The 15,116-nt window shown below is 40.3% G+C and overlaps 1 protein-coding gene across 1 annotated transcript; it reads left to right on the top strand.

The window, feature by feature from the left end:
* The first annotated feature begins 10,974 nt into the window (after positions 1 to 10,974).
* lsm6 (LSM6 homolog, U6 small nuclear RNA and mRNA degradation associated) lies at positions 10,975 to 14,900 on the top strand. Its single transcript, XM_051385485.1, has 4 exons — positions 10,975 to 11,054; positions 11,483 to 11,588; positions 11,683 to 11,796; positions 14,708 to 14,900. Exons 2-4 carry the CDS (start codon positions 11,495 to 11,497, stop codon positions 14,740 to 14,742), a joined length of 243 nt encoding a protein of 80 aa, XP_051241445.1. The 5' UTR covers positions 10,975 to 11,054; positions 11,483 to 11,494; the 3' UTR covers positions 14,743 to 14,900.
* The last annotated feature ends 216 nt before the right edge of the window (positions 14,901 to 15,116 follow it).

Here is a 15,116-nt window from a genome sequence, read left to right on the forward strand (position 1 = left end):
CCCAGTTGAGTCTGATCACCATGGGGAGGTCACAGCCTGTTCTCTGACCCCGACAATGCCATGCAGCTGAGGTAATGCTGGCAACAGTACAGACTGCTGATAGTGGCCATGGTAACACTGACATGACCTCACTCAGGGTTGAACCTAAAGGTCATTCCTCATTGCAACGGGGATGACTGCTCCAGCTATATTACCAGTGGCAGCTCTCAACAGACACTATACACTAATGCAAAAAGGCTTTCACTAAATAGACCTTAAATAACCCCACAACAAGTGCTGTGCATTTATGTCTGCTTTTCTAACGATGTGAAGATGTAGAATATACTCAAGGATAATTAGAATTGTTTTGTTTCACTCGATAACTGGTGCAGGTTCCCTGCTTTGAAAACAGCTCATATTGTCAGTTGGTATTATTACTACTTATTAAAATGGTTCCCTATAGTGGCACAACAGTTAGTGGGGGGCTAAATGAGTTTCAGGTGCTTCAGAGGAGGATGGAGCAGACTGGAGAGAAATGAGCTAACTTGCTTATGTGCCTTGGGGGCAAACTGAACAGTTTCTTCTCCTTTCCTCTGTCTCTTTTTTTCTTCCTCTTCTCTATCCTCTCAGGCCCTGTCCTGTGTGGGCAAGGCTGGTTGGGCTAACGTTAGGCTCGGCCAGTCAGATGTTGCCCTGGGGTAAACAGAAACATCTGTCCCCTGCCCAGCCGTGACTGTCGCTGAGTGATAAATCCTGGGGTGGCTTGTGCCAGCGCTGTCCGGCGTGCCACCTGTCCCCCTCCTACACAATTTCCCCCACCCAACCCATTCACATACACACACACTTCACCCTATTTGCACTCGTCCGCCTTCATCCTGACAGTGTGACAGAAGCAGGTGGTTCACTCCCTTTTTGCCCTCTGGCCTTCTATGCTCTCGTCCTCGGTTGGCACATTTATGCAGGGAGTGAGAAGGGTTGTCGCCTCTAGCAAATACCAATGGAGAGATCCCTGTACCAGGTTATTCAGCAGTGGTCCTAGGGAACTCAAAAGCCTATAGCAGTCGTTTCGTTTAATCAGACATAAAGTCTGCAGATCAGATAAACTAAGTTTCACAAAGGTCAACAAAATGCTCAGTGAAAAAAAAAACATCAGAAAGTGCTGAAGATTTTAGAGGATGTGACTTAAATGACAATGCTTTTTACTTATTTTAGGACTTTTATGCTACAACCCATCTGACCTGTCAAAGCATGCGCAGATAGTGTATATTAAGTCGTACGTTGCCATGTCTTACTCTCCTGCTACCACTTCCTCTCTCTGCTCTACTACTTTTACTAGTGTGACAGAGGCAGGTGGCCAACTTCCTGCCCTTTGACCTTCAACAGTTTCCCCTGCAGTAAGGAGACAGTGCAAACACACACATGCACACATACTTCCACACACACACATGCACAGAGGAGGAGCCTAGGTTGCCCTGGGTGAACTGGGGCAGAGGTCTTGCAAAAAGGCCCTGGAGGGAAGTGAAGGTCCTTCAACTCAGGGACAAGAGTTATTTTAGCAGTGCCAAACCTGACAGGCTGAATGATCATCCCCGCAGTGCCAACACCTCAGTGAATATGCACATCAGAAGGAAAGAGAGACGTACAGTATAAAACGAAGCCATGTCTAACTACAAAATGACTAAAAAGTGAAAGGAATCAGTGAGTTGATTAGTGACACACCCCTTGCACTCACAGTTCTAAAAACAATGTGCTCTTTTATCATTTCAAGCTGTTTGCACACTTAATTCCAGTACATTTTTCCAGTGGAGCTGCCAAGGGGTGGCCGGGGGAGGGGGGCACGGCCACCTGATACAAGGCTGGTCCCCCACTGACCCTCCTCGTAAGTCGCATACACTTAATATACTTCTAAGTAATGAGCATTGTATGCCTATATGCTATCTGTTGTTTTGCATTAGGTAATGTTCATTTAAATCAATAATGTATTTTTTCCTAATAGTTCATGTGAAAAAAAATAACAAATGCATAGCCAGCGATCTACTTTTGCTACTGCGTCACACTCCGACCACAGCTTTTGGTGTTTTTCAGTAGCTCCATCTGGCCACCCATATGAAAAATGTCTAGGGGCGCCACTGCATTCTTTACAAAAAGTCACCAAGCTCTAGGACAGTACCAATGTCTGCCACCTGCCTCTAAATCACTTTTTTATTCCAGAGGCTGGGTGAGGAAAAATAATTACAAAAAGTGTTACGAACAGCTATTCATTTGTCCACCTCTCTGCCCTTGGCTGCTTGACTATCTTTTTTCTTTACAATATGTCTGAATGTATCTTGCAAAAGGCCAGTGATAAATTCTTTCTACCATTTAAAATAATATCAAATAAAGAGCAGTTCAACACTCAAACATATGTTCTTTTGAGCTGTAGGCTTGTGCACGTCTGTGTGTATGATTTGCATGTTTGTTTTATGCCTCTATGTGTGTGTAAGAGGACCCCTGCTGATTAATGTCACTTCATATTGTAATGGAGCGTGCTGAACATGTTCTGATATCTGTAATGTGTTACCATTCTCAGCTTGATTTTATTGCCATGGTCTAATAGGATATTGCCACGATCACAATTTGGATTAACTTCCATATCACTGCTGTTAAACCAAGTGAGGTTTGGATGTGTGTGCACACAAATGATAGAGAAGTGGGGATGTCTATCAGGGTGGGCTGCTCTGGTCGATTAATTTCACATTCACCACCTCCTTTATAATGTGTCACTTCTATTTGTCACCACAATAGTTTTCATTATGAACTGTTAAAGCTGCTGTTTCTCCTCTCATTGATGCTGCGTTGAGGGAGGAAACATTTTTGACCCTTTGTAAAATAAGGCAGTGCTGTCTGAATTTGCTACGGGGGATACTGTACCGGCAAGTGCTTTCTTTTATGATTGGCTTGCCTCTGACACACACACACACACACACACACACACACACACACACACACACACACACACACACACACACACGCGCGCACGCGCACACACACACACACACACACACACACACACACACACACACACACACAGGTATAACGAACCCTAGTAAAGAGGTCTGGCATGCTTTTGTATGAACATTTTTTTGTCAGCAGGGAGCAGGGAACTCTATGCAGAGGAGGCTGCCCTTGCTCTGTGAGTCCTTTGTCTCCCTACATCCCCAAGCTCCACCTCTCTCTCAGCCAGCCCTCCAATGGGAGAGCCTTCAGGTGTTGACCTTATCTGGTGGAGGTCAAAGCCAGGTCAGGGATCTGTTGCTAGGCTACCATCAGATAAGTGGCTAGGGTAGGCAGCAGTGGGTAGCTCTGTCATTCAGGGCTTGTCATGTAATCTTGTTCATTTGCAGACAATTGTCTGGACGTCAGAAAGGCTATCTGGCCCATACTGTTGTAATGAAACACATTAAAATATTAAAACCGGCCATGCTGAGCATTGGCAGCTCCACTTGGCACATGCCTTTTTTTTACAGTCATGCCAACTGTCAGGCAGTAACATGAGCCCCTTAAATACGCTTGTGTGGTTGGCCGTGTTGAAATTTCAGAGTTGTTGAGGATAAGGGGGTATTCATTTGGGTTTTTTATTTTGTCCTGCATCATTTGATAGATTCTGTTTTACAAAATAAAGATCTTTTAATATGCCCAGATTACCACAGTGTGATTCAACAGTTATACATGGTTCATTAATGCAATGTAACTAGAGGATATTGTTATCTGCATCTGTGTCTGTAAGTCATTACTGATTTACGTAACACAAACTTAATTCCATTTTAAAACTGTGCCACTAATGTGTAAACAAATGCAATAACAATTATAATAAAATTAATAAAACCTTGCAATTAAACTTAATTTCAGCAAAGAAAATTGATAATTAAAACTTGATATCTTGATTGAGAAATAATATTGTACTCATATCCATCTACATTTATACTTATTGTGTCTTGCAAATACTGTACATAAATAAATGGATATATTCATTCATGACTCATTTAGGGGTACAGGTGGGAAGGCATCTTGTTGTTTGCTAACCTACAACCTTTAAATAGAGTACAAAAAGTGCTACAGCAGTCTGTTTGAAGAGGGAGGGGGAGAGGGGGGAGGGAGTGAGAGAGAAAGAAAAGGAGAAAAAGAGAGAGATAGTTGTTGCATCTTCACACAAACATGGTCTGTTCTCCCACTCTGCCATTCCACCACCTGGACCAAGCTATGTGGGAGACTGCGCCACACAGTGATGAACGACACCAAACAGGACAATTTCTGTTCACACTGCGGGTCATGTGGAGTAAGACGGGTTGACACAGCATCTGTGTCATATCACAGGTTCCTCTTTGGTGACACCTGCATTTTGTCAATGTCACCCACTCGGGCCGTTCAGGTTAACTGTCATGGCTGGGTGGAAGTGGCCTTCGGAGTCCGTGTGAGGAGCAAGACCTCAGACAGTTAGACATAAAGAGACCTAGATAAGGCACGTGGCAATTTATCCATGCCAGTTCTTGTACTGTAGCTCCAACATGGGATCTCGTCTGTTAGATTGGCGCATTGTGAAAAGAGGTTCTCAGTGTCTGGGTGCTTGCCAGCTGACATTCCACGGAGACAAATTGAGAGAGAGGCTCCGGCAGATTTATCGGGCCATTGGCTCGCCTCAGGAATTCTCTTGTAACATGGCACTCCTGTGAAAGGGATAAAGAAATTAGTGTAAAACAGCCCCCCACGCCCCCTCTCCCACAGCACCCGTTTGGATATCTAGTACTACTTGTAAACACCCCTAGCACACACATACACACTTCCTTATTTTATATAAATGTGGATGAACACAAGATGGATGGGTCTGAGCTTCAGTCCTCTCATTTCTATGAATATTCAAGAGGGTGGGCAAGAGAACGGTGCTGTATTCTGGCTGTTGAGTCACAGGTCCTCAGTGGCAGGAAGCACTGCTGGTCAAATGACAGAAAGAGAGAGAGACATGGCGGCGAGAGAGAGAGAGAGAGAGAGAGAGAGAGAGAGAGAGAGATATGCGTGTGTGTGTGGGATTTGAAAGGAACTGCTCCTGGCTGTCTTGGATATTTATTCCTTTCTAAAGCAATGAGGTGTTTGGAGAAAGAAGCCAGTTATGTTCCTAATGCTACAGTGAGAGCAGGGAGCATTCTTTTGCACTTGTCTTAACAGACTATGGTCTGTGAATGTGAGAACATGTCTTTACCTCTGACCTGTTGTTGATCAATAGAGACATTTGATTGACTTTTTCCCAACCTGTCTGGACAACAAGATCACGCAAATACACTACGTAACCTTCTTTTTAAATATTCATACAGCCATACGTTACATACATCCTAAAATAATATGGATGAATTATTAATTAGTGGTATAAACATCCGTTGGAAATTTACTTCCTGGTTTTGCATACAATAGAGCCCTAATGCCATCCCCCATATCATCTGTCAGCATCTAGAGGTTATCTGCCAAGTTGATGAACAGAGAGATTGGCTATGAAACACAAGGTGTGACAGTATTGCAATATGTTATAGTATGCAGGCAGAGCTCATCAGGAAAGAGAGGACGAGCGGCTTTGTTCCAAATGTCACGATGCATATTTATGGGCGCACTGGAGTGGCTCCTTGTATAAGCACCATTCACCATCTATCAAGCAAAACCACTACAGTGTCTCTTTGACAACTTGGTAGGATAGTGTTGTGTGACAAAGTGATCAAACTGGGCGATCTGCTCATGGCTTGAGCCAAATTTTCTTGTGAAATTGACTGTCATTTTGACAGTCAAGACAATAAAGCCTGCTGAGGTTAACAAAATGTAATTATTAGTTAGTGTGCACATAATTATTTTTTATGACAGGAGGTTTCTATGCAAACTTATCATATTGTTGAAAATAGATTATTTTAAGGATTGTATAATGCTCTTTTTTCTTCCCTTATGTGACAAAAAGTCACACTGGATGTGAAGCTTTAAAATGCATTCCCTCCTTGCCTCAGATTGAGATATCGAAGGGAAGTGAGAGAGGATAAGGTGACATGGGAGGGTGTCAGACAGAAAGACAGACAGACAGCCAGATACAAGCAGAGCCCTCAACATAAGCTCCACTGAGCTCCCTTTCCACTAAGGAGGATCTCAGGAGAGTTGTGTGCTGGCTGGCTGCGCCTGGGCCATATAGCACAGGATGGGCAGTCTGACTGTCTGTCTGCTGTACCACTCCTTGGGGAAAGAACATGGCTCCAGGGCTGTAGCTGATTTGAGATGGTCCCAGGACTAACCCCTGGGGGACACCAACCAGGCAGAATTGGTTCTCTGAATCTCTCTTTTTAGGCTTTTACAAGCAGTGGAGCTTGGTAGCTGTGGAAAGACGGAACAAGAGGAGGGCTTTCATCTTGACTGTGAGCAGCTCAGTGGATTTCCTCCAAATTACAGGGAGTGATTACATCCCACCTCGTCTGCCTCACGCCACCCTCTTCTCTCAGCATGAGGCCCCCAGGCAACCAACCGCTGTCAACTGTCAGTGCTCACAGCTGAGTCATTAAGTGGAAGTTGAGCGATGTGTCATTGGCACGGAAATAATAAGGAGCAAAATCCAAAGCACAGGGACACCCGTTGCACCTTATGGGTAATTTACCACTGCTTATAAATTTTCATTCTTTATTGTACGGGTACAGGCTATGGTGAAAGGCTTCAGAACTCTTACAGGGGATGTATAGTGGATGGATGGCAAGGTTTGATCACCTGCTTTGGTGAGCCCTTTTGCTGCTGTACAGTTAAATGAACAGAGGGCAGGCATGGAAGGACAAGAGCTTTGAAGAAGTCAGCCATTTAAAACAACCCTCGGTGCTACAAAGGCAACAGATCGTACCATTAAGCCATGCAGCTGAGGTTTCCAGGCCCCTTTTTGATGGGAGAAAGGTTTCCCATCACTTCCAAGCTATTACCTCCATACAGTTAGGGATTACATAGAAGCAAGAACAGGGATACTCTGTCTACCAATCTGTTTTTATTTGAAAACTCCCCCAAGCTTTTCCATTATCTTCTCCATATCAAGGTTGACCTGAAGAGAAAACCTGGCTTCAGAAGGGTCAATGCAGTCTAGACTTTCTCCTCATCCTGCACAGCCGACCCCCACCTCCACCCCTATCCTGCATATTGCTTTAGTATACAAGGGATGCGCCCCCCCCTTATTTCCACTCACCTCGAGTCCCTGCCTCCTTTGGTCCAGTCCCCTATTTCCCACCTACAATAGCATCTCCAGTCACCATAATCTTTCTATTTCACTAGCCCGCCCCTTAGGGTTAAGGGGTCTAGAGATGGAGACAGGATTTGTCTCTCAATTGACACCACTGCTGTTGTGCTTTCTGGCTGACCACTCTTACTGGATGGTCAAAACATTTTTGAAGAAAAGTCACTCACTGTTTTTCCAGACATTGATGTTTGAGATGTTTTTGCAATGAAGGTTGGCCTCATAGAGCTGAAGAGTAGAAGAGCCAGACAGGAGAAAAGGGACTGCAAACAACTAATTGGTATTACCAATAATTATATAATTCATGAGCAATAAAATGTCATATGTAGGACAAGTACTTATTATAATGATGCTGCTAATAAACCGTTAACACTGATATTACCACTACTATTAACATAGCTACTGCTGCTGCTTCTACTACCTAAATTATATTATGGGAAACATTAAATAACATTGTATATTTTAAACATTAAAATTGCTGTCACAAATGTTGTCAGTGTGGTGTTTGGTGCAGGCAGTGTACAGTGGGTTTTTAGAGCAGTGAGATGAAACCATAACAGTAAAGTTGTGGGCTGTAAACCCAAAACCATGAGCTGAAAGATGCAGAAATGCTGCGTAAAGCTGAGGGTAACTGCAGACATTCGTCACTATAAGCGACCCCATTTGATCCATTGTAAAATAAAATAAAAAAGTAGTATTGCAGCATTAAATAATGAATGAAAGTAAAAACAATTAAAGTACAAATTGACAAATTGTGTTACAATAAATGTACTGTTGTAACTAATACAGAAAAATACATGAATTGGACACAAAACATGAAAATCAACCACATAAAAAATCCTGATCTCTAAGTAAGTCCGTAACAAACGTTTGCGTGGTTGTGAACTGGTCGTCAGAAGGAAATTAATTGGTATACAAGTAAATCAGCTTAATTGCCGGTGATAACCCTAAATAATTAAACACTGAGTGTTGACCATCTTATTGACCTAGAAGCAAAAAAAAGTCTACTAATGTATTTAACGGCTATTACAGGGAATCTACAAAAAGGCTTGGCATTTTAGAAGTGTACTCCTACGCCATTTAATTCTAAATAATGTATAGGCTGCAGAATATGTGGCCACCATTGACATGTAATCCGTGGGATGTGATGTTGACTATGATTTTAGACCACAGTGTCAATGTTTACAATTAACCCCCATTTCAGTTGAATTATTATCGCAGGTTACCAGCAAAACACACTTATCTCAGAGCCCCTGCACACTACGATTTGTCTGTGATTGCTCAGTTCAAGTTCTTATTGCCTGCCCAGTCACCAAGCTGCATATTAAAACATCTGCATCAAATGCCAGTGAGTACATGGCCTTGGTCGTAAGTTTTATTTTAACCACAAACTTTATGACCTGGAAAAAGAATTTATCACATTATTATTACATATTGTATTAAGCAATCAAATGATAGGTAGTTACATTCGGTGCATTCAGGGACAGAGGTGCATAATGAGTGTGCCACATTTCAAATAGCAAAAAGCCACTTTCTATTACGACTAAGGCCATGTATTATGATAACAAAGGACAGGTAAATGTAAGTGCACAGAGGTCATTTTTGAAGGCAACAGAAATAAACTGTGAGGTTTTTTTTTTCTTGCTAAAATTTTCCTTCAAAGCGAGCAACAACGAAGGGAACAGGGGACAAGGGGAAAAAAAAATCTTCATTGAATATTCATTAACCGGTGCCTAGGTGTATACATGGCTCTTAACTACTCTTGTTTATGACTTAAGGACTTGTAGTACTGACCTTAGTTTAACACAGCAGCAGATACCAAATTAACCTCTAGCCTCCACAGGGCTAGCCATGCCCTGCTAACAAGCAACCTGTCTAGACACACAAGAAGTACTTTATGATTCCACCTCTCACAATCCCTCTCTCTCCCTCTCTCTCTCTTTCTCTCAACCTCTCTGTTAACACGTACCGGCACATCCTCCCTCCCTCTATCCTCTTCTATCTTTCACCTCACCATTTCATCCCTATTTCCCCCCTACACCATTTTTCATGTACCTCCCAAGCTGTGCAGTGTTTGGGTCATGCACCCAGCAACCAGAGTTTTATCAGATAGTAGACTTTCTCTTATCCTTCACAACATAACCTGGCCATAGCAGAACAAAATAATGAAAAGATCAGAAACCTCTAGGATTAATTTCAATTACACTCACACAAAAAATGAACCATAGTAAAGCTATGATGCATTTGAAACATGATACTATATACAATATAATATATATAAGCAGTGTAAGTACAGACAACATTGTGATAGCAATATTATAATGGTTTATGTTGAAGCAAATGTGAAATAATAGACCTCTGTCAATTAAAGATGCATGGGCCTATTAGTTGGGGAAATTATAGTGAGGCAATATTCAATAGTTTTACTCTCTCTCCCTCTCTCTCTCTCTCTCTCTCTCTCTCTCTCTCTCTCTCTCTTGTCTAATGGTTTTGTCTGAAATGTCAAAAGATAGTGATGAATTCTTTGTCATAATTCCCACAACGCAAGGTGATGTATTTCTTGTTTTATTCAACCAACAGTCCAAAACCTCAAAATATTCACTTTACTATATTTGTCCAAGAAGAAGAAGAAAAAGAAAAATCTTCATATTTGAGAGCCTGAAACCAGCAAGTATTTGGACATTTTGTCTTAAAAATGACTAGAATGATTTATCAATCAATAGTTAATAGTTAATTTGCTGTTAACAGATTGATCGACTACTAAGTGGCTAGTTGTTGCAGCTCTGTACTTACAGTCTGCACAAAGATCCAGACGTTGCACTCCTTCCTTGCTGGCAGATCACTCCTCTCTTCAGTTCTGTACATCTGGTGACCAACTGTCCAGCAGCAGCCAACTGAGCCTGTGAAAGTTTGCACATGGAGGAAACTATGTATAGTTTCTATTAATATTCATATTTATGAAAGAATGATGAGTACAATTTCTAAGAACTGTGTCACATCATGAGCTCTAGATTTGAGTATTTTTATAGGATTTTACCAAAAAAAAAAAAACACCATGGGACTAGGTTGAACATTTTAACTTTTTACTATGTAATTTTATCAAGATTGAAGCTAATAATCACAGTAGTAATTCAGTCCATATTGCCTACTTTATTTTAAAATGGCATATTGCCTACTTTATTTTTAAATGGCCTTCTTTTTCTGGTAGTGAATTTGTTTTAATAATGTTTCTAATAATGATTTTAAACAGCCTGCAACTAAAGATATATTGCCATGGTCGTGATCTCACAAGATAATTAGTTATATGAATAGAAATATAAAATATGAAATACACAATTCCAAATGATCAAATACCAAACCAAGACTAACCGGACGGACAAAACATAAGTCCATTTGGAGCTGGGATTATAGTGCTGACACATGTACAACCTCAAGATCAGACTACTTATACTAATAATAAATAAAATAAATAAATAAATAAAATAATTTTCCCCTGGGATTATTAAAGTATTTCTGATTCTGATTCTGAATATGTTTGAATAGTTAAGAATCAAATAATAAAGCCTAATGTCATCTTCTCATATCTAATTTTAGGAAGAAACATAAAAAACTTTTTTTTATCTGCTTGTAAAGTGTACACAAAAAACTATACGGAAATCTTCATAAGTGCAATGCTACTAAATATGTCTTAAACACAGTGAAAAATATCGCGCTCTTTATCCTTTTGTCCTCACTCAGACGCCGTACAGTGCACACCTCTGATTGGTCAACCCGTGGCTAATACAATAGCTCAGACGACGTCCATCGGGTGAGTGAAATGCTACCAAACTGCTCATAACAATTTTAAAAAAAGCAAAACGTCCCCATGTGCAGCGCAGTCGGCTTTAAGTCTAATAAACGTATATAAAGTATTTCTAAAGATAACGACCCTCTCGCATCAGTAAGCGCAAACATATCCATTAAAGAGTTCACAGTTAGCCGCTTAGCTACACCGATTATCTAGCTGCCGACGCTACTTGTCAACACAGCATTACGCTAACGTTACTTATTACTACGTTGGTGTTTGCTCAAATCAGAAACACTACTATCTTATGTGTTGCTGCACGTAATACTGTATTTAAAGAAACCCCTGCTGTTAGATTTAACGCCGTCGAGCATGCGGTAGCCGGCGTGATGCTAATGTTGCTAGTGGAGGTGAGCTGCAACCATAACATGTGCTCTTTTATTCCTTTTCAGATCAAAGGCAAGATGAGTCTGAGAAAGCAAACCCCGAGTGACTTTTTGAAGCAGATAATTGGGAGACCTGTGGTCGTCAAGCTGAACTCTGGTGTCGATTACAGAGGTAATGACAGGTCAACCTGTTGTTTCCCCTTGTGTCATTTGACAAATAATGGTTTCTTTATTCAAAACACTGCACATATATGTTCTGTCTACAGGTGTCCTGGCCTGCCTGGATGGATACATGAACATTGCCATAGAGCAGACGGAAGAGTATGTCAATGGGCAGCTCAAGAACAAGTACGGAGACGCTTTTCTAAGAGGAAACAATGGTAAGATTCTCCCATTTTACAGATGTTGAGGCACCGATATAATCCCAGATGAGGCACTCAGGTGGTGGTAGTGTTGTGAATAAGTTTTGGAGTGGTTGGCTCATTCAAAACAAAATAACTTACTTAGGGAGGTGTTGGTATATGCTCTCTCCGAGGAATGTTTGCAGACACAGATGTCCAACTTCGTCCATGTGTATGTCCAAGACGTGTGAATGGTTTAGTTCTCTACCAGAAAACAGAAAGGAAGCCAAGTTACAAGCAATATTCTAAACTTGCAGAGACAGGACAACAAATATATATTTAAACTGGAAAAGTGCAATGGCTGAATATTACCTGGTCTTTTAAACAAGGTTATACCAAGTTAAGAACACCTATTATTTGAGCAGTTTTATTCAGTTTTTACATACAGCCCAGGAGGGTTTAAGATACCCATTAAGTTAGTCCTGGTTTACACATCAAGTTTCTCTCATAGGCATTTTTGCACAGCAGTCGTGATGATGGGAATTCAACTCTTTTTAGTGAGCCAGATCATTTGGCCCAGTTCAGCAAAAGAGCTGTGTCCCAAACCGCTCTTCATCAGTACTGCTTTTGGCCGTTTTAAAAATGAATAATTTAGCCAAATGTACCAATGTTTTGACCAATGATTGATATTTGAGCACATATATCACTTCAATTATTCAGTTTAATTATACTAGACCCTATAATTTACAGAATACCACAATTTTACATTGTTATGAAAACTTTACATAATGTAAAAACATCTATTACACACGTGCACTGAATGTTTTATTTATATTGAACTCTCTTATTAATACCATAGAGAGACATTTCTGGATGATGTTAAACAAATACTAGGACCGTCCCCTTATCATGTCTTGTATTAATTTCTAAAGGGGGGAAAAAAGAAAGAAAGAGGCACAGGAGGCGGACAGGGACCGGCTCCCATCGTTCACTTAAAAGGAGCCGGTACATAAAGCAGACTCGTTCACGACCGACACATCAAAACACAGCAGACATTTTGATTTGTCATGGTAGAAAAAGCACAGCTGTTACTAACAGCATTAAAGACTGCTCTGCTCTCTCCAGGTGTCCCAGTGTGAAATTGAAATAACTTTATCCTTAAGAGATTTTAGTTTTTTTTTTTTTAAATCAGTGAAGTGCTCCTTACATGTGGGTATTTTACTGGCAGCTCAGTCGAATGGTCTTGTGGGCAAAGATATCCCAGGAAGGGTGTTAAATAGAAAGGAAATACTTAAAAGGATGCCGGCTAACAAAACAGTTGAATTTTCCAACAAGCAAAACAGTCATATGACACAAAAAGACCTGACGGGTAAATAAACCCTCAGAAATATTGTATTCTGTTGTTCACTTGTTGTTGTTTTTTTTGTTTTTTTCAAGAAGTCTGAACTATCCCTTTTAAATTTATGAAACAGGAATATTGATTATGTGGGAAGCTCAAAGCAACCGACATTGGCATCTCTCCACCCTTTTTTTTGTTTTTTTTGTTTTGTCTGCTGTCAATCTTTGATGAATACATAATTGAAGTAAGCGTCTTATAATAAGTACTTTTTTACCAACTGCTTGAAGAATCTGTTTTTTTAACTTTAGCCTACGTCTTCATACCTTTTGTCTAGATTTTCCATACACCAACCATGTATTGTATTCACTGTGTGATTCCCTCTTGAATGTGAGTCATGCTGGCCAGTGTGAGTTCTCAGTGTGATAAAAGGGCCAACAGCCAAAGAGATGGGGCTATTTTAGTCAAAACAGAGCCGGTTGATAAAAGTAGATTTACATAAAAGTAACAACTGGTTCACCTGACTGCTTTTCCATGCAGTCTGCAGCCTTACACCTCTACCCTGAATAACCAGCGCAAAGAAATTCTTATCATTTATCTCTAGGATGAGAAATGTGGCTGTTACTGTCACAGTGACAGCTGGTTGAGTCAGTGTTTCCCACAGAGAATTTACTTGTGGTTTACAATGGGAAGTAAAGGGTGGAATGACTGCAAACACCATTGACCATGAGAGCCGGAGAATCTGCAAATTTTATTCACAAGCCAACAATAATTTCCGTGTGAATGCACCATTGCAGCTGACTTTTCACCCAAATATATTTGTGACAACACACTATGAATTGTGAGTTGTAGTGACTAATCAGAGTTTTTACTGCTCTTTTCCACTTTCTCCTTTTGACATCACGTCACAGGACACCCAGTTTATTCAGTGTTTTATAACTTACATTTTAGATCTGGACATTCTCAGTAATTTATGACATGGCCTCATATAGTACCTCTTATCTCTGGGAAGCATTATCAAGTGATCACAAAACAAGAAGTTATGCGTCAAGAAATTCAATATTTTTGTCAGAGATGTCATTGTGTTGCTTGTGTGTGTGTCAAAAAACAACAATTTCCCCATTGAGGATTAATAAATTTAATCTTCTAGAACAGGGGTCTCAAACTGAAATGGGTTTGGGTCCACTGCTGGTATTGTCATCTCATAGGAAGGACACTACAAGTACTACAACAAAGGGCAATATTCTGAAACCATTTCTATTACTAACATCATACTTAAAAAATACAATCAGCAGTTTCTATACATTTTATAACATGGTCTTTGTTTTTTGCAACCAAACAACAAATTAAGTCCTGAAACCTGCTCTCTTATCGATCCTTTGCAAGCACCTTTGACCTTGGCCATTATTTATGCACCAAATGAAATAGATTTATAAAACAGAATGTGTTTTTATTTTAATTGTTTATAAAGAGGTTGTTTAAATTGATAGGAAACAACTAGACAAAGAAGAAAAAAAATGCTGGAAATGGCCCCAGGTCCAGCAGTTTGAGGTCCTTGTTCTATAAACTACAAACTTTTTAATGTTCCTTCTTTGTGTTTCTCTCTCTCCACAGTCCTGTACATCAGCACCCAGAAGAGGAAAGTGTAGTGAAGATGATTCTGTTGTTTCATTTTTATTTTCCAGTCTTTGATGTGTCAGTGGACAGCTGCCCTATGTTTTTGGTTCTGTAAAGCCTGAAGTCCTGAAGAATGTTTGTTTGTTTTTGTAAAAGTGGAATATGTTAATAAATCCTGAGTTTTGATTTATATCTGATTTGGTGAACATTATTTACACATTTTTGGTGTTTAACATCACTGGGGAAAAGACAGAACCCTTTTTTCTATTCTCAATTGTTATGTAAATGTAGCGTTTGAAGTAACAGTATTATTTCAACGGGCCTAATTTTAAAAAAAAAGATTGGCATTCTTGTGAGGAGTTGTAGTTCATATTCTAATATCTTGTGATTTAATTCTTGAATATAT

The sequence above is a fragment of the Dicentrarchus labrax genome, unplaced genomic scaffold (genome assembly GCF_905237075.1).
Source record: "Dicentrarchus labrax unplaced genomic scaffold, dlabrax2021, whole genome shotgun sequence".
Classification (NCBI taxonomy): domain Eukaryota; kingdom Metazoa; phylum Chordata; class Actinopteri; family Moronidae; genus Dicentrarchus; species Dicentrarchus labrax.

Coding starts and splice junctions, on each gene's coding strand:
- lsm6 (XM_051385485.1), top strand. CDS start 11,495: ATGAGTCTGAGAAAGCAAACCCCGAGTGACTTTTTGAAGCAGATAATT. Junction 11,589..11,682: donor CTCTGGTGTCGATTACAGAG/GTAATGACAGGT, acceptor TTCTGTCTACAG/GTGTCCTGGCCTGCCTGGAT. Junction 11,797..14,707: donor TTTTCTAAGAGGAAACAATG/GTAAGATTCTCC, acceptor CTCTCTCCACAG/TCCTGTACATCAGCACCCAG.